Below are 26,663 nucleotides of genomic sequence, written 5' to 3'. Positions count from 1 at the left end.
TCCTCCTCTTTCGCTCTTCCACAGGGTGGGTGCACTCACACGCATTTGTCTGTGGACCTTGTGAGTTTCACAGATTCTCAAAAGATAGGTATTAATTATCAGTCGTTTCACCAAAATGTTTCGTAAATGTCAAGCGCATTTATAGATCATATCCTCATGAAAGCATTTATTGCTGCTGTAAGACAACATGACTCACTTAAGTCTCTCCAGAGTGTGCTCACTGACAGGCTATCCATCACAGGTCCACACGTTCCAACTTAGAATAATACACACGCTCATATTGGTCAATGAATGAATTATGATAATTAAGTCTTTATTTATTGTAAATAGTGAGATATTTTTTACCCCATTGTCAATGCTGCTCAGCAGTGGGACAGCTTCTGATGCACAGACTGCTCTAGTCAGTTTGAGCAGTAGAGTGAGAAGTATTTTCTTATCACTCACCTCACGTGTTTGTAGTGATGTGAAGCAAAGGTAGCTCTAGAAGACTGCTTAAAACAGCTTAGAGAACAAAATGCCCGGGTATTATGTTTCAGCAGTGAACACATGTGTCAGTCATGTCTGTTTTAACTGGCAGACCATCAGTACATGTATCTCCCTGGGGATCAGTATGAAGTTTGTAATTGCTGCTGCTCCCTGCTTGCATCCCTGGTGTATTAAAATATTTTCATGGTCAAAAGATACATTTTCACTCAAAAAATCAAAATCTAATCCGCATTTCTTGAAATTGCCTCTTCAATCTGCTGTGTCCGAGGAATCCTTTTAGCATGGAGGTGTTCTCCACCTAGCTGTCTTGCACATGGCCCCCCATTATGGATGGATACGCTTTGAAACGTTTCAAAAGAGGTGGCTACTGTCCCATCACCTGAAATCATAAGTTCAAAGTCCTAGGACTTGAAGCAAGTCAAAGCTCTTTTATATAACAACGCGCTGGTTAAAGACAAACCAGCAAAACAATGGTAGCCAAGCACAACCAAGCACATAAACACAACTTTTGTTGTTCAAAGATGAGACATTCATGAGGTGACGTCCTTCATCTCAGACTTCTGATCATGCAATACTTCCAAGCCCACATGAGACTGTAGTTCCAGAACCATGTAGAATCCACATATATAGTAGCTAATCGATTGCAGTAGCGAAGCTAAACTCATCCTGATTATGGACAGGCATTATTTGAAAGGAGCCTCCATGGTTCATATCTTCTTGAACTGCCATTTGGTGTTGTTGGGATTAAGGTGAAAAAAGGTTTGGCATAGAACTGAAGATGAGGTTCGGCGCTGGACGTCCATCAATAACGGTTCATTTAAGTGGAGGTGGGCTCGTCTTTGGTCACCATGCCGTTCAATAGAGTAAAGATCAGCTTCTGCTGGGGATTATGAGCTGGTATAGAACGGACGAGTCCCTGGAGGAAGTAGTAGTCTGATGAGGTGATGCTCTTGTGGGACAAGGGGCTCCTCATTATCACATCTTCCTCCCTGCTCCTCCTCTTCCTCCCTCAGCCGGCTGCCGACACGGCTGGATAAGTGGATAATTAGCTGACGGCACATCGGTGCATGTCTGCCTGCAGCCATCACAATCAACACCATAACATTTTTACTACTGTTATTACTGTCATGATAGCAGTCATTTAAAAATATTTAAATCCTTTGCAATTTGTCCATCAGATGATTGCTGTTGACCCGAGCACTCTTCTCCTGTCATGTCCAATGCTTCGCCATGAATCTTTGAAAGCTTTTCAACAGGGTTGCATTCCTTAATTCATACAGAGTATTTCTGAAATACTAAATCATTTGATATGTGTAAATATTGTGCTTATTAAATGAAATAATAGGGGCGGCACAGTGGAACATTGTATTGGAGCCGGGTACCCTGGTTTCCTCCTACAGCCCAAAGACGTGCTCCCTAGATTAATTGGGACACTCTACAATTATGTGTGTGTAAATGGTGTGTGTGCGCCCTGTGATGGACTGGCGACCTGTCCAGGATATGCCCAATGACCGCTGGGATCGGCTCCAGCACTCCCTGCAACTCTGAACAGGACTAAGTGCTGGTGTTGTGGTTCAACATTTAAAAGCTCATCAGCTACATTGAACTTTTCTACACTGCGACAACATTCTGCAGTAGGCTTGAGTATTGGCAAGATTGTCATGATGATGGACCATGATGTCATGGTCTCGGTACCATAGCGCAACAATGCATCACTGTATCACAATATCGTGTTTTATTGTGATATTCTTCACAGTTAGCGAAAGAAAAATCACACAATGGCCCATGAAATTGAAAAGACAAATTGAATCAAAATGATTTTATTGAAAACACCATTTTATTTTTTTGAAATACAGAAAGTCAAATGCAGCTACAATTGTACAACTTGAAAACATGCATCAAGTTTATGACATTAAACTAGTTATTATTCTTGTTTCTCTGAAAGTTTCCTGACATCTCAGTGAAAACATGAGGAACAAAGTGCTTTTAATGACTGACTGCACCAACATGACTGTCAGATTTTACTTCCAACTCTGACAAAGTATCAATTAATATTAAAGAATAAAGAAAAAACAATCATAAACGATGAAATACGGATTGGTCAAAATATCGCAGTCTAGTGCCTTTTTTTAATATCTCAATTTTACAATAAACTGAAATGGGTACATCTGTCTGACTCCCATCAACTTGTTTTTATCGAGCACTTCTGTGCTACTTGTCAGTTATTGGCTGGTCATTACATTGTCCTTACATTCAACATTATTGATGATGCCTCAAGAGCGTTTCTGACAGTCAATGTGGCCAAAGTCAAGATCATGGGCTTGAACAATCCCAGCTCCATCGAGTGAAAAGCCCTCAGCAGCTTTGCGATCTCTCTGTAATAGACTTGTTGCAACTGTAATTGTGAAGAGTGGTGACTGATGATGAAGACAATCAACATGTGGGAATTGCCAATTAGCTTCTAATTTGCTATCTACATATAAAAATGCTGGGAGTCCCATGCTGCATCGTAAACACATCATGTTTGCAGGGAATGGTGTTATTACTAATTACCGTTTATCTTACCATGATAATGGCTGAGACATGATCGGCCTTTCCTCTGAGTGCCCCAGAGTGACAGCGTGTGGGGTGCAATGCAGGGTCGCTCTTGTTTGAGGAGGTCAAAAATGCTGATGTTCTGGTTGGGTCTGACTCGTTCAGATCACATGGAGAGAAAAATGTCACACAAGAATGATGAATAAATCGTGTATATTTTCAGAATGAAATTTAATCCACCAGATTCCCATTCAGATCGGCAGAAGTCAATCCGTGCCATTGTTCATGTTCATGGATGCTTGACTTCAGAATTGACTTTTATGGAATATTCTTCTTGATTGTGTTTGGATTTGAGTGAATAAGGAAAGTCTTTTTGCTTTAACTGTCTTCAACTGGAGGGAGGAAGTGATCTGAAGACAAGTTCATTTTTTAGTGACAAACTCCTCAATGATATAAACGTTTATATTTCATTATACTACTTGATTCAGTGTTGAGTTGTTGACAGCACATGTGTTGGCTATTTCTGCATGACAACTCTGTGTTCACAGTCTTGTTTGTAATGACATTCACCTCTCCGTTCCTCTCCTCCTTCGCTGCCCTCCAGGAGTGACAGTGCATGTGCATGTTTGCAGCTCAACTCACTTCATCCCGCATGAGCCGTCTCTGCATATCTGCATATGTTGATACTCATCTGTAGGAGGCTTTTGGATAAGGTTTGAAAATGAGGAGTTTTAAACGCAGAAAGACTGCGGGGGGAAACAATGTGGTGGGGGCAGTCCGCCATCACTGAAAGGACCCCACCTGTAACCTAGCAACAGCTGGGTTTGGAAGCGGGATGGAGAGAGTGGAATGACCCAGAGAGCCCACAAAAGGGTGGGGAAATGAGAGCTGATGGGGATGGGAGTCTACTCATAATGTGTTGAAGCCAACTGTGGTCATGCAGCAGGTCAAAGGGGAGAGATCAAGGGTCAGGTCGTAGAGTCTGTAGAGCTAATAAAGAAAACATATTTCACTGCCAATACATGACACCATGATTCCAGGAAGATGAGGTGAGGGCTGTACCTTTTTATGAAAAAAGTAAACATAGAGGAGAGGTTTCTTGATCAATATGGCTTGAGGACGGCCCATTCTCTTAGGCAGATAAAGCTGAAGAGACATCATTGTTACGGATAATGGATCATATACAAGTTTGCACTGTAGTTTTTTCTAAATAATCATGAAATGTTTGTACTTCTACTCATTTGTCCTGAATGTAATCAGTTATTCATTCAACTTGAAACAAACATTCAAGTGTGTGGAGCGCAAAAAAATGCTGTGGAACTTTTGGGGGAACACATAGCTGTGTCTTCAGCTGACTTCAAAGTGGGTCATGGGTCTGCTGCTCATGAGAACTGATAATGAGTCCAATTCCCAGAAGCCCACCGCCTTACTGCTAAGATTGAGATTAAAAATACTTTTTTTGTCGTGTCTGATGTAGAGCCTTTCCCTTCATGTGTTGTTTGTTTGTGTGCCTGGGCACCTCGCTGGCTCTGACTTTGACCATCCTCTATGAGGAAGTGTTGGGGGTTGCTGGGTTTGTGTGTCTGAGGTTCGCTGTGCTGTCCTGTCTACCGTGCCTTAAGGTGTCCCCTGTTCGCACACACACACCCCTCTGCTATCCCTCCACCCTATGGCCCACATAGATGTGTGCACTTGTGTGTGTGTGTGTGGGTGCACATGCTGTCACATAAGCTACAGTCCCAGGCTAGTGATGTGCCCTACAACCACAAGGAGGAGAGGTGGGGGAGGTCCAGTGAGCATGTGTGTCGCATTGGTTTGTGTGGCTTTGCATGTGTGTAATTGAAGCTTTGACTCTTTGTGTGTATGTGTGCTGGTTCTACGTCACATTTGGTCCGAGTATCAGGGGCAACAAGCAGACAGTGGAGGGCAAACATGTCCTCTCTCTCTCTCTCCATCTCTGCTCGAGGTCTTTGCGTGTGTGTGCGTGCGTGTGTATTCCCATATGTGTGTGTGTGTCCCTCCCCTGGAGCCGTGTTGTACTGCAGCTCGGCCCTCCTGTGATGTGCCAGGAAGAGGGAAAGGGCACGGCTGGCCTGGCATGCTGTACAGAAAAAGGCAGTGCAGTAGTTGCATGACAGCAGTCCAGAAGTGAATTTCATGCTCAAAAGTGTGTAATAGCACCATTTAAGGTCGCATATGATCAATCATTTTTGATTTTTTTTTTCTGCTTAATAGGTGAGCATTAATAATAACAATAGATCCTATAGGAGTATTTCTCCTCCTATCCATATGTTCTGTGATCTAACTGAAATACTACAGAAGACGATATACTGACTTAAATATAGACTTATATGACATATTCAATATTTCTCTGAAACCGATTAATTCTTCAATTCTTAATCCAGATGGGAACTGTGGGATATACTTATTACATTTTGTCATGCAGAGAAACTGATCAGTGGAACAGTACATTCAAGTGAAAATACAACCCTGGTATATATTAAAAAACAGACATTGCATTTCTTTTTAGGAAAACATAATTAAACAAAGTTGCTTGTGACAATGTGTGGTGTTTTCGTTTCTAAGGAACTTGTATATAGTAAAAGAGCACCACCAAATTCAGTTTGTCTGGTGGAGCAGCAAGAATGAAAAACAGTCTTTACTACTCAAAAGCACCATACCTTTTAACGGTCAACTTGAACTTGACCTTTGAAACAAGTTTTTTGTTTAATCAGGAATAAATTAGACTATATCCTGAATTTGAACCCCAATCTAACTCAAGACACAATCCATGTTTTCTAACTGTTATTAATCTGGCATCAGGGTGGTGTCACTTTCTTTTACAGTGTTTGTTTAAATGGATGCAAAATTGATGGGCCACGCTGTGAGTTACTACTGGCCTTTTTTCTTTCAATTGATGATAAATCACAATTTGTTTAGCCTGTCATTTTGTCCTTCAAACTTACAGAACTCATCATATGACTAAAGAATGAGCATCCTTCTTCTTCCTGTTCAGCACCCTCCTCACCTTTGCCTGGCAGCTGTAGACATAAGAGAGCATGTGTGTGTGTTCATGGGTGTGTGTGTGTGTGTGTAGGGGGTTGGACAGGGCACATTTGAAACATCCCCTCACTGATAAGTTGCTGCTGGTTACCATAGCAACTCTTATTACCTGCACCCTGAGATGGGGGGGTGCAGAAAGAAGACGGAGAGAGGTGTAGTGGGTGTGCATTCGAGAGTGTGTGTGCACAATAAACAGGGTTGAGTCCAGTGAGTCTTTGCAGGCTCAAAGGCTGTGTGCACAGTGTTCATGGTGCAGCCTTTAATGGGAACACACACACACAGACGCGCGGACACACAGCCCTGGTATTAATGCTCACCCAAAACCACCCAACCCCCATCTGGCTACTGCACACACACACACACAGGTACTGTTGCTTCCTGTTAAATGGATATTTAGCACCCATCACAAATGTAACACAACATGTCAGGTGTCGTGGGGATGAAATATTCTCTCAGGCAGCTGTGAAGTTCCGGTCTGTGGTGGAGTGTGTCACGGTGGATGTCGCACACACCTTTGTTTCTTCATTCCTGCTGCCTGACAGTGTTTCAAGTGAAGTAGATCAGTCAATTAGTCAAATTTGAGTGTGACTTCTGCAAGCTTCAACCATTATGAAAGCGTGAACTGTTGCATTGCGTTTTGGAACTGAGTGATGAGTCTTGAGAGATTTGGTGCAACAAACCTCCTTCTAGGGGAGGTTCTATTTTACTTGTATTCTTGGCGCCATCTCTGATCGTGTCGCTTAAATTGGCTCAAAAATATTTTATTTTGCCACTTGATCCTTTGTTTCACTCCTTTTTTGACTTTGCAGCATTTTGCTGACTTGTTTTGATGGAGTTGGATGAAGTGGGATGTAAGGGACGTTTGGGGGTACTTTTCTGGCTGTTGGGAAAGTGCCACAAAGTTTACACTAAAGACTAGTGTTCAAGAACACAATAGGAAAGGTACTTCCAACTGACTGTGGCACTTAGAGGTGGGATGGTGATGTGGGGAATCGTAAGTGTGAGTAATAAGGGACTAGAAAGATGGTAAAACCTGAGTATGAGGAGTGAAGGAGGACAGCTGATTGAGAGTGGTGGGGGGACCTTCACTCGATTGAGTATGTGATTGTGACTACCATCATGGTTTTGGGTAATGCAATGGTTGGGTTTGAGCCTTTTTTTTTTTCATTGTTAAACTGAGATTCTATTTTTGTCAAATTGGACATATCCATTGTCAGTTTTAAATGCTTGACTCAGTCCTTTAAGGCTGCAACTTTTGCCAAGAGTGTCAGTATGGTTTTTGTCTGGCGTGGGTCGTGGCAGAAATGGCGCACCCACTGACATGAACATTAATGTCAGTGGCGCACACCAAATTGCAATATACCTTCATACATATAGATACCTTCAGAATACATACAGCTGTTTTGCGAAGCCTGTACTTACTGGTTACCATGGCAGTTGCCAGCTTCAATATGTGCTACATAGAGTGTGTGTGTGTGCATGTGTGCGTGCGTGTGCCAGTAGCAGTTCGACCATTACAGTCTGATCCAACCTCAATTTCTGAAGATGTCTACCAATGCCTGGTTAAATTGGAGTCATTTTAAAATGTGTGTGTCATTCGTTGTTTACCCTCATGATGGAAATAGGCTCTAAAGTCTTTGTGGAGTTTGTGGGTTTGTGTGACAAAGCTTTCCCCTGGATGAGGTGCTCCTCCAGCTCACTTTTGTTCATAGCTTTGTTCACCCAAATTACAAAACAAATGACATTTATCATGTTTATGTTGTTGTTTAGATAAAAGTATCTATTGATCTTGCTTTAATTCTGGATTTTCAAACTTTATTTGATTGAATAAAAATATCTGAAAATCCTGGATTAATTGAACATTTCTGTCTTTTAGAAGTTGAGCAAATAAGGTTGCATATACAGTAGTTAAACTGCTACAACTTAAGCTCTAAATGCATATTAAGCCTTTTTCTGTTTGGTATGTCGCCAGTGTGCAGACAGTGTCTCTGGCGAAGACTCGTCCCTGAAGAGAGTTGCTGTGGTGGAGGATTTCTTTGACATCATCTATGCCATGCATGTGGAGATCAGCAGTGACCCCGGGAAGGCACCGAAGCACGCTGGACAGAAGAAAACCTACAAAGCTGTGAGTTAAGATTTTTGTTGTCGGAGTGTTTGTTGGTATGTTTCTGATCGGACTCTGCAGAGTTGCAGGTTACAACCAGTTTGGAGAGCGCTGACCGGCTGGTGTAAAACTAATGTTCATTTAAATTGTGTTGTTTTGCTGTGAACCCGAGGGGACAACTTTTGCTGACTTTTAAATGTGAACCTTTAAGCAAGTAAATATGCAAAAACAAACACAGAAAGAGTCAGTGATTTAAAAGGACAGAACTGTATCAAATCCAATTCAAAAACCTTGGTGATTATGCCATTCAGCGATCCCTAGTATTGATACCTTTAGAACGTTCCTCAAGTTCAAAGACAGAAAGTTTTGCTATGAAATGCATACATATATTTTTCCTTGGTGATAGCCACTGTTGTAAAACAGGAAAAACATTAAACATAGATAGCACAGATGAACATGCTTATGAGACATATACTACATGAGATTTCTAAATGTTGTTCCTTTAGTCTTTTATTGTGTCATTTTAACTTGATTCTCACTAATGTCAGAGCTGTATGTGAATGTTCTGGCCGCTGTGGTTAAGCTGCTGTTCCTAGTTTCTCTTCAGTCGTTTCAGTGTCTGTTCCTCTTCTGGCAGATTAATTTCTTTGTTGATGTTTTAAAAGTGCCAGAAAGGGAAGGCTGTTTTATTCAAAACAGTCATTTTTAGTTTCACTTTCATAGCAGAAAAGAATCCATGATGGATTTCCTGCTGTTTTGTAAAGTAATGATGAATATTTATTTGATTTTCACAAGTTTAAATCTACATAAACATACATATTTTGAACTGAAATAATGAATGACTAAAAAATGAATCGTCTATCCTCTAGTGGAAGTGACTATTTGTTCCGTTTATTGAACTGTCTGCCACGTTTTCATCTTGCTCTTGTTTAGCCGATGGAAGCATCGTAACTTCTGGGATTAACTCCCCGAACGAGCTCTTCAGGTCCGTTGTGCGGTCTCTGTTGCTGACACTGACCCCTATTGTTCAAAGTGAGAAAGTGCAGCTGCGACGGAGAACTGGAACAAAGCCTTATTCACCACACTAGAATTCTTCTTTTAGAGAAAAACAAATGACTTGTGTGCCTGTCTCTGTCAATGTGTCTGTCGGTTGTGTTAACAATGTCACACATGTTCAAGTCTGAGAACCACCAAAGGCTGATGGTGACATTTTTCTGTCCTGTACACACCCACACTCCACAACTACCCCCATCCCATCCACGCACGCAGGCAACCCTCCATCGGTTACTCCTCGAACCTTTTGTTTCTTTTTGCCTTCCTCCCATTTTAGCTAATTTGAACCCACCTCAAAACCTCTGTTTACCTTTTCATGGCCCAACTTTTGATAAATGCTCCACTATTATTGATTTTATATCACCTGCATGACACAGTTGTATATTGCCACAAGTGAGCTTTTGTGGTTAGCGGTAATACATTTAATCACCTGGCAATCTTCAGCATTGTTTTTTTTTATATGTATTTTTTTGTGTTTCAGGACCATTTGACTCCTAAAAACACTAAATCATCATCTTTCACTATTTGCTGTCCACAGATTGCAGAGACGTACGCCTTCCTGCCCAGAGAGGCGGTGACTCGCTTCTTGATGAGCTGTGGAGAATGTCAGAAGAGGATGCACATCAGCACAGCAGGTCAGGATTTCAAAGGTATGGATGATGTCATGTGATCAGTGGTGAGATTCTTAAGTGACACCTTTCAGAGAAAAGCCATGTGGCTCATTTCACCACCAATATTAAAGATGGCAAGCGCTCAGAAAGCATGAACTTCATTGGAATATTGAAGGAGTTTTTACAGTTGATTTTGTCTGTAAAAATATAAAATGGCATATTTTAAGTTCTCATGTGAAAATATAAATCTATTCACTATAGGTTTGGGGTTGAGGAGTGCATGTGAGAAGACTTGCTAATTTATCCCAGATAAGATGACTTCTCAAACATGTGACAGTGAATCCCAGGGTTCTATATTAATAAAATAGGATAAGATTCTACTTCAGTGATTGACCGACAGCGTCAGATGACCGCGGACTAATTTTCATTCAGGACCCTCTGCCCTTCCTCCTCTTCTCTTCACTGATTCCTCTTGACTTGTCTTTGCTTTGCACGAATTGAAGTCCTGCCAAATGATCTCACACTCTCCACTGACTGACTGACCTCTTTCATCACTTTTCCTTTACTTTCCCTTGATTTTACCGAGTCAGATTGCTGTTTATTGTATCCTTTATATCAATTGACATTGATTGTCGTATTTCTCACTAGTTTAGCTGTCAGTCACACGATGCATATTAATCACATACACATCAGAATGTCATGATAAAACAATGAGGGCCAAATATTTGTTTGCTACATATGAATCCGGGAAGCATGCGTATGTGTTTGTATTGGCAGTACCGGGTTTGGTACATGATCCATCAGTATGGGATGAATCTGTGCCGTGCTTATTTTGGATGCATGATGCTGTTGAGGGATCTCAGAAAGACAGAAAGGATGCGGATGCTGTGCCATGTGCTTCCTCTCCTGCCAGTGCTGCCACCCCCATTATATGTTTGTACCAGAGATAGCCTAAAGGCCCCCCTCATCCCCAACAGCACCTCATCCCATCCCCCTTCTTCGTCCTGCTGCCCTTCCTCCTACACCAACTTGTCCAACTACCACTTTCTCTTCTTTATTTTTCCTTCAAGCTGTCCTATGTCTCTGCTTCCGTTCATCCCCCATCCACTTTTCAGCCCCCAGCTTCCCGTCCCATCCCCGCATCTTCCCTTCCTCCATCTCCATTGCCTCCGTCCGTCCCTCCCTCCCACTGCTGCGAGTTCCCCCCGGTCCCCTCTTGTCCCTCATTAAACACAGAAGTCATCGGAGTGTCCTGTCTCTCTCCTCAATTAGCCTAATTAATGGCTTTTAACAAAGAAAATGGCCCAGGAAACGAGCTCATTTTCCACAGTTGGGGAAGAGCACTGCTGGGGAGGGCTGGATGGTGGGGGAGGGGGGGCAAAGGAAGAACTGTCAAGTGCATGGGCAGAGGAGTGGATTGGCAAATGGAATCAAAAATAATGGAATGAAAAATTGTGGTGTGTTGAGTAACTCTATCAGTACTGCTGCCACTAGCACTGCTATAAATGCTGCTGTCAATCCTTTTACTAACACCTTGGCGCCTATTCCCACTATTCTATTGAGTACTGCATGAACCAGGTATTCATCTCTTGATACTACTGTTAGTACTTGGACTGCATATACCTACAGAACTTTCAATACTGCAGCAATGCAAAGATTAAATCAAGAGAGTATTGTGAACTCACCAAATACAGTGCATATTGTGACTACAAAAGTCACCAAACATCAGCAAGGGTGCTTCAACATTTTGGGATGAGTTAATGTCAGGTATTATCTGTACTTTTCTGAGCCCAGTCTGAAGCACTGTGATCTAGCTGGCAGATGTTGTCATTTTACAGTTAACAAACTCACAACCAAAACGTGGTTTTGGTCAATGCAAAAGATTAGCCAGAAAATTCTTATTACATATCATTTAATATCGCATCATTCTGTAATTCAGTAGTTGTTAAGGACAGTGGACATGCTCTCGTCATGTCTGTGGTTGAGTGAATGTTGTGCTGATGCGGCACTTTTCACAATGGCCGTCTAACAGTGTGTAGTGACCAGGAACCCCGTGCCTCCAAAATGATTTAGAACTGAAAGGAGAGTAATGATTAATGATCACAAGTTAAAATATAAAAGGTTCTTTTCAAAGAAGGCTCCTGCACGTTACGGCTTGATGCCATTCCTATGAGGGGCGGTGCTGTGCCCAGGCGCCCCCTACTGGCCAGCGGACACTGCATGCGCGCTCTTAAGTCCAGCGGTCACAATTGACACACCACCACTGCTACTGTGCTTATACCTGCACTTCGACTCACTACCATCAAGAATGTACCGAAAGCTTGATATTTTAGGAACCTGAAGTGATGGGGAAAAAAAAGGCTTACCTGCGTTAATAACAGGTCAACAAATGAGTCAAAAATTACATCCTCTCTGTTGTGGTTGAGCGTGTGTGTGTGTGTGTGTGTGTGTGTGTGTGTGTGTGTGTGTGTGTGTGTGTGTGTGTGTGTGTGTGTGTGTGTGTGTGTGTGTGTGTGTGTGTGTGTGTGTGTGTGTGCGTGCGTGCGTGCGTGCGTGCGTGCGTGCGCTGCTGCTGCTCGGAGAAACATGGCTAATTGCCTCCTTACCCTGTGGGTGTGCAGCCTCTCTACCTCTACCCCTGCATATGCACACATACACACACAGCTCCTACCATTGGTACAGCCAAGTGACACCTACTAAAGTTCATCTGTGAATTATTAAATGCAATTAATCGGCATGGACCAGGGCCGTGCTTAATTGACAGCAGCAGCAGAAGGCAATTTGAGTGTGTGCGTGCACTTGCGTGTGTGTGTGTGCGTGTATCAACCTCTGTGCGTTTGGCATTAGAAATATAGATCTAAGAACAGGTTAACACAGATAATTGTGTTAATGTTAGTGACACAGGCAGTGATCATTAATATTTCATCAGAAATACATTTGACTCTGCCTGACATGCGAACTAACTATTTAGAAGCGTTGCAACACTTTACACCGGCCTTTCCTCTCAGGAGACTTGTGACTGTCTATTACTGTCAACCCTTTCCCAAACTATCAATCACTAATCAATGATGATGATCCTGACTGCAGTGTTAAGATGTATTGATTTGGACCCTCCAGTCGTGGCCATTGTGTAGTTTCAAATGTATCCCGTGTCCACTGAGAGGTGAGTGTGAACGATGTGGCTGAGGTCAGAGATGTAGGTGTCGACAGAGAGGAGGTGGAACATTTTATATTATTTCATTTTGTACTGTATATATTAAAAAGTAGGTAGTAAGCCTTTTGGGATTTTAACCCTCGCTGCTGCAGATCCACTGTCTCCCTTTGTCTTGTTCCACATGCAGCTCTACAAGGTCCTCTAGTGTTGGCTTTGTGACAAAACCTGAATCATGTTTCACATAATGCATTGTTTAGTCACCTTTGTTTTTTGAAATTCAGTTTTATAATTTGGTTGTAACTGGGGAAAAAAAGAGCTAAAGAGCTGTAGATGATTTTTTGCTGTCGTGTGCTGACCCTCATAGCATTATGGAAATCACACTGGTTTTTCCTTTTGAGTGAATGAAGGTGCAACGGCCTTCGTCTCTGTTTGATGGGATCATGCTGGCCAATAGTGGTTGGTGAAACCTGACAGATTAACATGTGCATAACAGTTGATGGTTTAATCATGATTGTAACAAGGATTGACCCCTGTGGCACTCCGTATGTGATGTTTTGCATGATTTGTGAAGCTCTAATTGAAGTTATTTTTCATTTACATTTGATTTGCAAGTATGTTGCTATACAGTTGCTACCTTAAGTAGGTAAAAATCACTCATCCATCATGAAACCATTGATCGCAATCTGGAAAAAGAATTTTTCTAAATGTCACTCGATTTGTGAAAAACGAATTTAGTAGCTGTTTGTTCACGCTCTGGTCTCCTCCACAGAGAACGACTGGCCGAGCTCACTGGCTCCAGAAGCGATCGACTACAACATGCCGCTCACCACCACCTACATGAAACAGATGAAGATGCAGTGCACAAACAGCAACAGGGTACGTTTCCCACTGAAAGTTGTCCCCAGCTTGAGGGCAAAAGTCATGCGTCTGTTTCGGCGTGACTTCTACTCCCGCATTGTTTTCTGAACGTATTCACGACAACGCGTAGGAGTGCCGCGCGAGCGAGCGTACGCCAATAATACTCCTATATACAGTATACTGTCTCTCCGACTTAATTAAAAAACTGAGATGCGGAATTGTCATCTAAAGTCGAGCTAACATATTTCTTTCATATATCTTTCAAAACGGCTGTTTAATTCATGTGAGCAGGTATGAGTGACACTACAAATAACTGATATAATAATAATAATGAATTACTGGTTTTAAGAGTGTCACTCTTATTTCTTAAATCCAGTTAAAGTCGCCGATGTCAAAAGGAAAGCATCTGTTGCCTTTCAGCAACATCAAGCAGTGGGGTGACATATTTGTTTCTCTGGCTTGGGAATGTTTTGGCATTCCTGGATCATACTAGTGACCCAGTAGCATAGCTTAAAAAAAGTCATTTAAATTGGCAATATTTGACATCTGCACACAACATTTTACATTCATATTACTTTGGTCGTGAACAACAGCCGAATGTTTGTGGTGGAAGGGATCAGCTTCAGGCGGTGGAAGCTCATCAACTCAGCCTCTGCACGATTGCTACTCCTCATTTCACCCTCACACCGCCGCCATTCCCCCCTGCGCTCTCCCTCGTACCAGTGTGACTATCAGTGCCCCACACCCGTTGTCAGTCATATTCCACATGTGTGTGTCTAGATAACGGTTTGGGGAACAGAAGGTTGAGCTCGTTCCAATTAAGCCAGGCCTCTGAGCATCCAGTTAATTAGCTGAGGAGAGAGAGAGAGAGAGAGAGACGCTCAAGTGCCAATTTACCCCGGTATGCCAATATATATGCCTCTCTGTCCATCGCACACTCACACACACGGTTCAACACCTCCTCCACCTTTCACAATGATCTTTTGTTCGCAACTTTTGACTTCTTCTCTCATCCACCTTTGTTCTTGGAGGAATCATATTATGGATGTTTCCCAAACTAACACACTCAAATTGTGAATTCATATTTCTAATAAGTGAAATTGAACATAAGCAACATTAGCAGGGCAAAAAAGCAAAACACGATCTAATCTGAACGATCTATAATTATCCTTGGAACTATCTCATTTTAGCGCTCCCTTATAGAGCAGTATACGAGCACACCTGGTCGAGGCGTGTCACTGCTGTTAGTCGTGTGTCACTTCGTCATCTTCCTGTCAGAACTATTCTAATTAGTTCACGCCGATGCGAGAACACGTCTCTCATTATCGTGCTTGTCGTCTCTGTTTTGCGGCTCACCCGCCTGACATTTCTTTCTGTTGAGCGTGTGTCGTTGAAATGAAAAAACGTCCGTTAAGAAGGAAGTTATTTCAGCGATCCAAGTGAAAGAAAAGTGGACGCACACAACAGAATCCACCACCGCTGATGCAGGGTGGGAGGAGAAGATATCTATCTTTGGACGTGTCAATGAGCCATAATCAAGTTCTCTCCAGATGCCAAGACATCCTGGCTCCTTTGACATTAGCAGAGAGTGTTTAATTTCAAAGTAAGTGTTGTGGAAGGCTTCTTGATCAGAACGCGAAGAAACAGGTCACGCCATCAGGAGCTCTATCCTTGTCACGTAATCACGTTAAAGTCAATGACAATGACTTTATGAACTATATTTATTAGAACATGTTTGACGTCTCACTGTTAATTGTTTGAGCAGTGTCAAACTCCAACATTGACCAAAATTAAAACATTGACTTTCCCTGCTGTGGGACTAATAAAGGCCATCTATTGTAATCTCATGTAATTAAACTATTATTAGATTAGATTATTCCCCTATTATTTAATAACTTTTTTGATTTTTAGGAATTTTCGTACTGCCTCCTTTCTTTTACTTATTTTGACATTTCTATATTTATTCATACATGCATTTATTTATCCATCTGTCACTGCCATGACATGGCAGTCAGCGCTGAAGTGGTAACACCACAATCTAGTGGCGGGAGGTTGTTATTTCACAAACATTTTGTTTACTTTTCCAATTAGAATATATGTTTACTTCAAGTCAGCCATGCATATTTCAAGCGACATGATGGGTCAGAGTTGACGTGTCAAAAACAACATCACCAGTCTTATCCTCTGTTTATTCATTGAGTAATGTTTTTACTAACTTTTTCTTCATTTGTAATATAAATGTTTTGCTTGATATAAACGTGTTACTTTTATATTCTGAATAAGACCATGGCATGTGGATTGAATATTTGCCACACTTTAAGCAATAAACATGCAAAAATGGGTGTCATAACAAAATTTGAAAACACATAATATGTATGTGTGTGATGTTGTCTCACTGGAGTTAGTGAAGTAATAGCATTGAAGGTTTCAGATCAGATAAATAGATGCGACACAAACTGCCCAACTTGTTTAATAAGAGGAAGTCCATACAGAAGAGTCTTTGGTGCTGCTTTCAAACATCATAATCATGGAACTGTATTGTTGTTAAACTCAGAATTCAGAGCTAGTTAAACTGATTTCTCTGATCGAACGTTCAGTTGAACTCAATAGAAGAGGAGATACATTGATTTGGGGTGCTCAGTGTTTTCTGATCCAATGAACCCAAAATAATCCCAACAGTAAAGACAAGCGTCGTGGTCACTATCTTTCTGCCCATTTTATTAATATTCAAATGAAGACTAGTCTGCAGTCAGAAGGCAGCTGTGAAAAGAAAAAGTTTTGAGTTGCAGACGGTGATGTGGACGGATTACAGTGTCGGCCCAGAGGCGGAGAAGTACAGAGAGGAACAGTGGATGGATGACTCACTCACCTATAGAAATAACACAGGACATGAGGGAGCATTAAGTGTGTGCTTTGTTCGGGAGGTAGACAGAGTGCAGGAGAGCTGAATAGCATTCTGTAAAAAGGGAAGGTCGGTGTCTTTTGTCTGCTTGTTTTTTATGAAGCAGAGAGAGAGAGTTGTTCAGGGGAGAATGTGAGAGCAGAGAGGGCAGAGTGAGCCACAGGAAGAGGGAAGTGAGGACCATGAGCGGGATGCATTGCATATTTGTGATGTGTGAATCCTCCATTGGCTCCATTAGTACTCTTCCTAAGCTTCTGTTCATCTGCCCATCCCTTTATCTTCGCATACATCCGCCCCCCGTCCCAATTCAATAAGGAAAGGAAATTACCCAGGACGCTTCCTGGCAGAAGGGGGGCTTCTTCAATGCAGAAAAAGGAGTGAGAGCAGGAAAAGAGGAGAGACAAGATAGTGGGGCTGGAGAGATGGCAGGGCGGTGGCTCGGCCTGATGGGAGGGGGTGGATGTGTTCGGCTGGGGTGAAAATAAAAATGAGAAAATTGGTGGGATGCAGGGGGGGGAGGTAAAGAGTGGGGGCTGAGAAGGAATTAAAAAACCAGAATGAGGTGGTTCATTATCGTTTATGGTCTCCCCCTCTTCTTCTTTCTGCCATTATTTCTGCTACCTCCAGAGGACAGGCATTTCATTATTTTTAGGAGGAGGGGTGCGTGAAAGTGTGTGTGTGTGTGTGTGTGTGGAGAAGAAGATACTGGGTTGGGGGTTGGTCTAATATAATTACTCAAAGAGTGGTGAAGTCCGGAGAAAGGAAATCATCACATTGTCTCAGACGGCTGCTTGTGTACCCCCTCTCTGCACGGATGGATCTGAACCCAAACAGATGGTAGAATGAATACTACTTCTTGTGTCTGGTGGTATTCAGACAAGCGGTATTGTTACGAGTTTGAGTATCGGCTGTATTAGTAGGTTCAGGTTGTGGAAGCAGCGTTGTTTGCAGAGAGGCCGGGAGCTTTAATCTCTCCAGCTTCATTGGTCCTTCTCAGCACCTTAAATCTAAGCTTGTGACCATGGTCCAGGTTAGGAATGAGTTCTGGAGGAGTTAAGTATTTTGGGATGAGTCAGTCCTGCTGATCCAAAAGGCAATGTTCTCATTCAAACCTGAGTCAACAAAACCTTGGTACTGCCTGAAAGATTGAATTATTCTAAACATTTTTATGTTGTATGTATTTAAAAAAGCATGGTTAATGCTTCTCCTTCTTCTCAAGGTACCAGACACAAAAGCCTGCCTGTCTCGTCTCTTTCACTGCAGCCATGATTCACTCGCTATTTTTCCTTACCATAAAAAGCTGCTTCTGGGCTGTAGACGTTTGAAAGAAAAAAAAAAACCATCAGGTTGAGTTGTTCATAGTCTACTCAGAGACTCTCCTGGATGACTGACCTGCTCATCGCATCTCTGAGTTTTGCCTAACTTGCCAAACAAAGCTGCATTTTTCTTATCAAAAAGAAAATTGTATTCATCAAAGGAACCAGCGATTTATCTTTACATACTTGTATCCATGCAAAGTGAGCGCAGAAAGAAATGTGTCAAGAAGACACAAAAAACGATGGCATATTTCAACTCACTATCAATAGTTAACGGAGACATAAAGGTCACTGAACTCACTGTGCCGTTTGCATCTGAAGAAACTGCTCCTCACATCCTTATATACTGAGGGTTGGTCACCGTCGCTGGCTCTCAGCGAAGGTTTGCACCAGGGGCATGACCTTCTCACTTCTTATCCTCGATCCATCTGCCCTGTTTCTCTCCAGTGTATTCTGTCCAATAAAGTGGAGATGCCATGGAAACAGACTCGCCGGCAAAATCCCCCTGATGCTCTATAAGTGCGCAACATGGTATATAAAGGGAAGTAGATGCTCACCGCCACAGTCCTCCTATGGTTCAACTGTATAAGTAATGTTCTCTGCATGCACATACATATAATAATATATAATGCAGCGCACAGACCTGAAGTAAAATTTTCCAGATCGTACGTCTCAGCCAATACAATATTCATTTCAGCTTTTTTAAATAAACATATTAATCCATTTGTTCACCAGCACCAGCTTCTCTGGCCGTGAATAAAATCCAGTTTTCGTGTGTCAGAGGAAGCGACAAGCGTCCCTATCAACACTTAGGGCTCTGTAATTCCCTCAGCACTCATGTCCAGTGCTTCATGGCCGCGCATGGTTAATCACGGTGCAATACTTATAGTCACCCGTGGGTGGCAGCTTTGTTGTGTCTATGCATCTTCCACTCAGCGAGGCGGTCGCGCCGGCTCGTTGTTGCGGCTATTTTTGTGTCAAACAAAAATGGTATTATTAACCGTTATATTTAACAGCAATAATTGCATTTTAAGATATTAAATAACACAGACTACTTTTGTGAAGTAACCAGTGTTTTAAGGGCGAGGTTAAATATGCTGAGTTGGCATAATTTTCGATTTGGCTAAGATTAACTCCAACAACCACGTGTGGCCCATCTTAAACACGACATACAGTGACGTGCATCATAGTAAGCATTTAAGTTTGCGAAGTATCCAGTTCATTGTTTGTAGAATTAGCGTCCCTACTTGTTCTGCTGTTTGAGTACTTTATTTTATACATCCGGATTTGCACACCAACTTATGAGCCAGCTTTTCATCACGCTTCACTCTTTGTAAAGAATCACACTTTTATCCTACATGCATCTAAACGATCTCCAACTATATGTCATTTATTTTATAATAGTTTAGCGTGGAGCGGAAGTTCGATCTCCATTTTAGTTCAGTCAGGACAATATATACAGTAGACATATACAGTACCCCCTCCTTCTCTTTCACTCTGACGTCACTGGCGTTGTCCCCGCCCCCCTCTGCTGAGTCTTGAGGGTCCTGCTGCGTGCTCTCACTCCCTCCTCACATCCTGTAGGATATATATTGTTTATTTCAATTAAATCATTCACGCCATCTCGGGGGGCCGCGAATGACCCAGCAATTCTCTCCAAAATTCCAAACGCTAGAGTTGAAGGCGGAAACGGACGTCGGTTTGTAATCTCGCACAAGTGAAGGTAAGAAGGCGTTTTCTGCATCTTTGATCAATGGATGTTTTATTTACGGCGGTGTCCCCCGGCTCCCTGACTCTGTGGACAGCGATTGAACACTTATTCTCACTTATCACAAACACACACATCTCCGCTGTAAACACACACTTCAGTCGCGTTATTGTCGTTTGTGCCGGGGGCGGGGGGAGCGACACACCGCCTGCAGCTCGTTAAAGGTCCGTGCGCGTGCGTGTGACACCGGCCCTGCGACAAGTGCGTGTGACAACAGTCGCACATTGTTCTGGACGGCAGTCAGTGGATGCGGAAGAGGCGTTCACGCGCTCATTGAGAGGGACAATTGGTGGCACGTGCCTAGACAAATCTGACCAGTCTGTTATCATTCTCCCGATAAGCGCTGCAAAAACAAGGCTGTAGGAAATGTCTGCTGAAGTTTTTCAAAAGTCGAAGTTGCCTGTGTTGAGAGCAACTTTTCAATCTTGTAATAGCTGCCATCTCCAGAAGGAAGATTCCAGCAACCCAAAAAAGTGGGTGCTTTTAGTTTGCAAAGTCAACTTGAATGAAACAATTGAGTCTCAAGGAGGAAATAAGTCACTTGTGTGGTGCTACTCAAGACTTCTTGCCCTTGAACTACCACTAAACAATTCATTTTCTTGATATACGTTTCTATATTCTTCCTTTGATGACACACAGTCACAGACAAATATACTGGACACACTGCTCTGCACCTACAGCGCTAAAACAATCATATGAAGTCAGATACGACCTGGGTTTTTGTACTGCATTCACAGACCTGCTGCAGAAGTTCTGGGGGCTCCTACGGTGGCAGTTTTATAAGAGCAAAGCCCTTGTCCACTGCTCTCTGATAGTTTTTTTATTTTCTCATGTATGGTAAACAATTGAGGCGATTCATTAATTTGTAATGAATGTCCTATCCAACTTGTATCATAATGAAAGGGTTGATGCCTTAAATGTCATTATTCCTCAGAACCGGTGTCCTTGATTCTTCAAGTCGTGAGCGTTGTTGTGAATGCATCCTCCAGCCACTGATCACTGGTTGATAACTAAAGTAATTTCTTTACATTCAATAGAAACCGCTGCCACCTCCACAATGAGGTCAGATGTCATTGCTTGAATAGAATTGGTGGCAGAGAATTTGATATAGATTCAGTGTGCGCACAAAAGCGCCTTCAGCAGGCGGTGGACACTTTCTAGCGAAGCCATGTGAGCCTTCCAGCTGAAGGACAGACTATTTAAATGTACTGTCAGCCTTGGGCCTGTGCCGTTCACATAACAAGAGCAAGATGTTGCGTAATCTGCCTTCACATGAGCCCAAGTGCCCCGATTTCAGAAAGTGTTTCAGTTTATTGGGAAGTTATTATTCAGTTATGTTGTCACATGGGGATGCACATGCTTTGTAGTTTTATGGCTTCGGAGGATGAGTGTATCCATTTTCCATGTTTGTGGCAGAAAAATGAGGTTCAAATCAAATGATTTAATTTAGTATACTTTCTCTACATTCCAGTGCTTTGCGTCGTTTGCTAGTTAAATGCCGGACTAACGTGTTCTGAATCCATTTCCTCCAATCACGCATGCTAAAAGGCTTTTGAGTTAAGAGTACTTCAGTCATGAGGGCTTGCTAACAACGATAGCTATCACACAACCAAGGAGCTCAACAAACATTCCTATGCTAGGAGTGTTATGTGACTCCCAACATGGATCCGTCTTCACACTTGAAAACATACAGTAGATCTGGTGTTTAAGTCCACATATTAATGAGCCTACAGTCGTACGTCAAAGAAGACAGTCATAACCTTCTCCTTGGGGACAGCAGGACACAAACGGCCTTTCCGAGGATAAATCCACAACAAGGACTCCAGTTTTACCTTGACCTGCCGTGGGCTTTGGAAGAGGGCATGGGGAGAATCATAGCCTACTTGCTAATCCCCTTTTCCTGTCATCCTCTTCCCTGGCTGGGTCCCTCTAATTCTTAGTTTCTCTTCGACTTGTCACGAATAAACGCTGCACTCATCAGGACCTCCTGATGTTGTCTCTGTTTAATGCCTCTTCTACATTAAATTAATTATTTGACCTCATGATTTTAATGGACTGGGCACAAATCAGGAGGCCTGCATACAAATGCAGTTGATCCTCAGCAGTTTGGTTGTGCTGCTAAGTCACATCATCATGTCCAAATAAAAAACAATTAGGAGCCGGGAGAGATTAAGAAGACGTGCGGTCACAGTTGATTTCCTGAGGCAGACATATGACTGCAGATGCTTATTAGATGTAGCCTGATCAGTTTTAGTTTGTTCAATGCATATATGTTTCTCTAAGACCAGCATCTTCTCGAACACACGGTGAACTTCCTTTGTCTAGTTTTAGTGTTTGTTTTGAGCCCCACATTTCAAACTCTTTTGGCTGTCGATCATCTTTTTTTCAATCACCCAGAGAGCAGCACAAGAATGACTTGTGACTTGATTGAAATGTATGGCCATTTTTTCACCTGTCTCGTGAAGATCGCTGTGTGAGCAGACTTAATTTCGTTGCACATCAAACTGCCTACAAGTCCATCTATAAATTCAATTTTATTTACTAATCAATAACAAAAATTGTCCAGTTATAGTCACTTTTTAAAGCATTTTTAAATAGCAAAAAATGTCAAATATGTCATTCTGACCCACTCAATTCTGTTGAAATGATTACTTTTGAAGCAAATCCATGGAAACTTCACATCAATATTGCCTCATTACCGTGTTCAGTAGCAGCTCTTCTATTGTACAGAATGGGAATGCTAAGTTATCACTTGGATTTTTAAATGCATGTACAACAACCCTGTTTGTAAAAAAAAAAAACAGAGGTTAAATAGAGGGTTCAAGCTGTTTATTGTGCAGCCAGTGAAATAACAATGCAATTAGCTCCACTCTTTGTTCTTTCGCGGTTAGCATCTTGCGACAATAATTGCTTTGCATTCTCTGCTGTATCAGCTTCTTCCACTGTTGGCTCTGTCATGTTCAGCGCCTATAATCATGCAGTACTGAAGAGACCCCACGTTCGATTTGCAATACCTGAGGCAGTTTTAACTTCCTCAGCCTCTTATTCTCAGCTTGTAAAACAAGAAGAGGTGAAAGGTCACTTTTCAGAAAGTAAACACGTTCAGTGCTTCAAGCAGGGCATTTTGTTTTAAGGATCTAAGACATGATCGTCTCTCATGAACATCACATTCCTGAGTTCTTTTGACATATCGACATCATCTACATCTATCGCTCTGGCTCTTCCACACCTCTGCACCTTTTCATGCATTATGAATCACACGTGAAGGATCAAAGAGTGTAATGGATCATGTTTTCTGGCTTCTCCTTAGTTAAAGAAAGACTCCCTGTGGTTTCTCTCTCCTGCCAAAGGTTGAGTTACCTTTTCTCTTTATTTCAGCACGTAGCATTTGTTCAAGAAAGATTAAATAAAGGCCGAACCTGAAGGCAGATGTGGGTGGTGTGTTTCAAAAGGGGGGTTTGTAAAGTGTAAGCAAGGTTAAATCCTTAACAGCGTTCAGCTCTCTGAAGATTAAACTCTTGAAAATTGGCTTTTGAAGAGGTTCGCAGAAGCCCTTGATGCCGTTTTGGCATTCAAATCGACAGCATTTTTAACAGGCTGCCCTGTTAATTACTTTTTCTCATTGTAAACTAAATTAAGTCACAAATTAATTTTGAAATTTCCGTGCGACTAAATGAGTTCTTGTTCGTTGAAGTTAAAGGTGTCTAATTGAGGGACTGGATGTGCGACGGTGCATAAGTAGGAAGACAAAATTTGTTTCCCGCATTAGCCCGGCAGTTCTTTCAGTAGCGTCTGCATCCAACATTCTCGTCTCCTCACTGTGCCTCGATCATTCTCCAAAACTTTGACCAAAGCTCTGAGGTCCTCGGGAGAAAAGTGACACTCATAAAGCAATCAGTATTTTACTCTACATTGGCTCGCTGAAGAAGTGTTTGAGAGTAATTACCTCGTCTGTCTGAGGTGGACTGGTGCTGCCTGGCGGCCATGCAGGCACTGCTGCTGCTGCTGCTGCGTGTGCTCAGTGCTCAACCACTGGAACTAGAGAGTCCCCACAGAGATCAGCAGGATAATAATGCTGGAGTCAAACTACACTCCTCCATGAACTGCTCCTTAACTGCCTGGGTCCCCCAGCATTCTCTCCGGACCCTCGGGCTCTTTTCTCTTTTTTCTATATGATGTTCAGCGGCATGAACTGATTGCTAGCTGTGGCCGCTGGAGAGCCAAACTGTCCACTGACAGAGATTGTTTTGAAAAATGAGGAGCTCATGAAAGTAAATCACAGTGTCTCACAAGCTTGCCATTTAACAAACCTTTGTGCTAGAACAGTATATACAGTACATCTATGAGTACTTATGCATTTCTTACATTTATAGTTGTCATGGATACAATGCATGCGTGAACCTGGGCTTGCGTAGGTTTCCTCCCACACTCCAAAAACAGTGAGGTTAATTGATGACTCTCCTCTGTCTGTAGGTGTGTGTGCATCACTGGTTGTCACCATGCACCTAGTGATGCACCTGTCCGGGATATTCCCTGCCTCTTATTCCATGTTTTTTTGAGGCTAATAGTGCACTGCACTGCTCATTGACATTATTCTAGACACCAAACCCAGGTCATTAAAAAGTGCTATAATGGAGGGAGAATTACACAGGAACTGGATGAGCCAGACACACTAGTGTGGAACTCATCATGTGCATTGACTCAGCATAAACTGAATAGACCAGCGATGAGTGGATTTCAGGGTCTCGTATGTCATTTGGAATGAATACGCTATGAAGCTGGCTTACACATGCTGCCATTTATAGGATGGCAGTCTATGCTCATAGGTGACAGCAGCCCTATTGCTTACTTGCTGCATGAAACTAGCCTGGTGCTGCAGTGACCTTTGCCTGCAATAATCCAATGCTATGTTTCGCTGGGATTGCTTCCTGCTGGGGAAAGGGGTTAATCGTGGTGCTTGGGGCAGATTTGTGACTGACTGGATTAAGTGGGGCTCAGAGTGTTGAACACCGCACTAATCTCTGAGATCCATGACCCTCCTGGTTGTTTGGCGGGGGCCGAGTGACCAAGAGAGTGACTAGCTTATTTAATCGCTGACTGTTTGGCTCACCTACTGATTTGATGCCAGATAAACAGACACCTCGTTTGTAGCGATGAGAAGTCAAACTGAAATTTCTACTTTCTGATTGGTCACGTGGGAAATGTATATTCTGTGTCCATCCTCTCAGACTCAGTGTTGATTTAAGACTAGCCGCTCCCCTCCCTTGTCCCATTTAGTCAGTCAATGATTAGCTGGTGCTGTTTAGTATTTCAAGTCTCATGCTGAGGTGATGCAATGTTAACTTTGGCAGCGATCCCACAATACTATTAGCGCTAACATTATAACTCACCTCACCGTGTAAACAAACAATAGTAGTACATTACATCGTGCATTTGAAGGTTTCTGGCAATGGTCACCTGGTTTCTTTGTTTTCTTGCTTTGTTTGTCCTGCTAGCTTTTTAAGTATTAAAACCACTAGTAAAGGTTTTTGCTTTACTGTTTTTGGTTTGAGTTCTATATATTTTTAAGTTGTAATATAAAGTGCAATGTTTTGCTAATGGTATTTGTTGACATAGCAAATATCAGTGGCCAGTAGCCATTTTTAGGATTGATGTTCTAGTTTTAGTGGCTAATAAACAAAATAAAATATTTGCAGTTGTTGCTGCTGGATGTGTATCAAAAGTGTGACTAAACTTCGGTGGCTGATGTGTTTTTGGAAAACCTTTTGTCAAGACTTTGTTGTCATCTTTTTGTCTTCTAATATCAGTGAGTGAATTTATGTTGTGTAGATTCCAGCTCTCCATCTTTATTTACAATTTCCCTCTGCAGTTTGGACTACGTGCCAAACTTGGCACCAACTGTTATTCATGTGTTAGAACAGTTTTCCTGTGGGATGCAAAACTGTCAGTCAGAAAAGTGTCGCTTTTCTTTCTGCTCACTTTGAATTTGAAATATGTGTGAACAACAGTGTTTAGCGAATAATTATTCCTCAGATGAAAATAGAAGCTGTTCTGGCTCCAATGTTCGTGTAGCACACAGATTATGTCTTATGCTTATCTTGTTTTGGCAACACAAAAAAATGTGTCCGCGCATGGTTAAATATGGAGGTGTAGCCAATGTAAAACGCAGCCCAGGCCATATGAGATGTGGAGAGGGATGACCCCACCATAGCCCGCAGCTACACACTCTCCCATGAATACACTTCCATACTAAGGCCAGGGGGCATCTGCAGCCACACTTGTGCATGTAAAAACACTTTCTCCACCAGGCACACAAGCTTCAACAAGATGAGAAATTCGGCATGTATCCATGTTTCAATCATGCTGTGGAGAAGAACATTGGGACTAGGGGTGCATGGATGGCCTTTTTTTGGCAGATACCGACAGGCTGCTAAAGATTTAAGATGTTTTTTATTTTTTTCTCCTCAGCTTAATTACACAAACCTACTGAATATCAAAAATACTGAACAATGCTGTATAGAAAACTGTGCTACTTTATGGCGAATGAATAACAAACAACAGAAAAGTGATATGAAAATAAATACGTATGAACAGATATTGGTTGTAAACTCATACCAAAATGTTGCCTTATAACCTGACAGACTGCTCCACGTTTCATCTCGACATGTCCAGGGAATGAGTATCTGGGGTCCAGGTGCGTTATGTCTGTTGTGATTAGTTTCTTCCCACAACATTCATGTTATTGTTTGTTGGAAATGACACCGTTTTTGTATAAAAGTGCAAAATGTATCAATTTAATTTTCAATTTAGCTG

At 42.2% G+C, this 26,663-nt stretch overlaps 1 protein-coding gene across 8 annotated transcripts in view; it reads left to right on the top strand.

The window, feature by feature from the left end:
* The window catches only part of nol4lb (nucleolar protein 4-like b), an 84,989-nt gene that overhangs the window by 17,427 nt on the left and 40,899 nt on the right, over positions 1 to 26,663 (top strand). For 7 of the 8 annotated variants that reach the window (XM_053848516.1, XM_053848518.1, XM_053848517.1 and 4 more), the window contains 3 exons: positions 8,057 to 8,209; positions 9,780 to 9,891; positions 13,776 to 13,882. In XM_053848516.1, coding sequence (XP_053704491.1) covers positions 8,138 to 8,209; positions 9,780 to 9,891; positions 13,776 to 13,882 — 291 coding nt within the window. In that variant the 5' untranslated portion in view covers positions 8,057 to 8,137. The remainder of the gene's footprint in view (positions 1 to 8,056; positions 8,210 to 9,779; positions 9,892 to 13,775; positions 13,883 to 26,663) is intronic. The other variant, XM_053848515.1, reaches the window with a different exon arrangement.

Source organism: Synchiropus splendidus, chromosome 18 (assembly GCF_027744825.2).
Source record: "Synchiropus splendidus isolate RoL2022-P1 chromosome 18, RoL_Sspl_1.0, whole genome shotgun sequence".
Taxonomy (NCBI): domain Eukaryota; kingdom Metazoa; phylum Chordata; class Actinopteri; order Syngnathiformes; family Callionymidae; genus Synchiropus; species Synchiropus splendidus.
The sequence above is the reverse complement of the archived record's forward strand: the minus strand, read 5'-3'. Positions and strand labels throughout refer to the sequence as shown.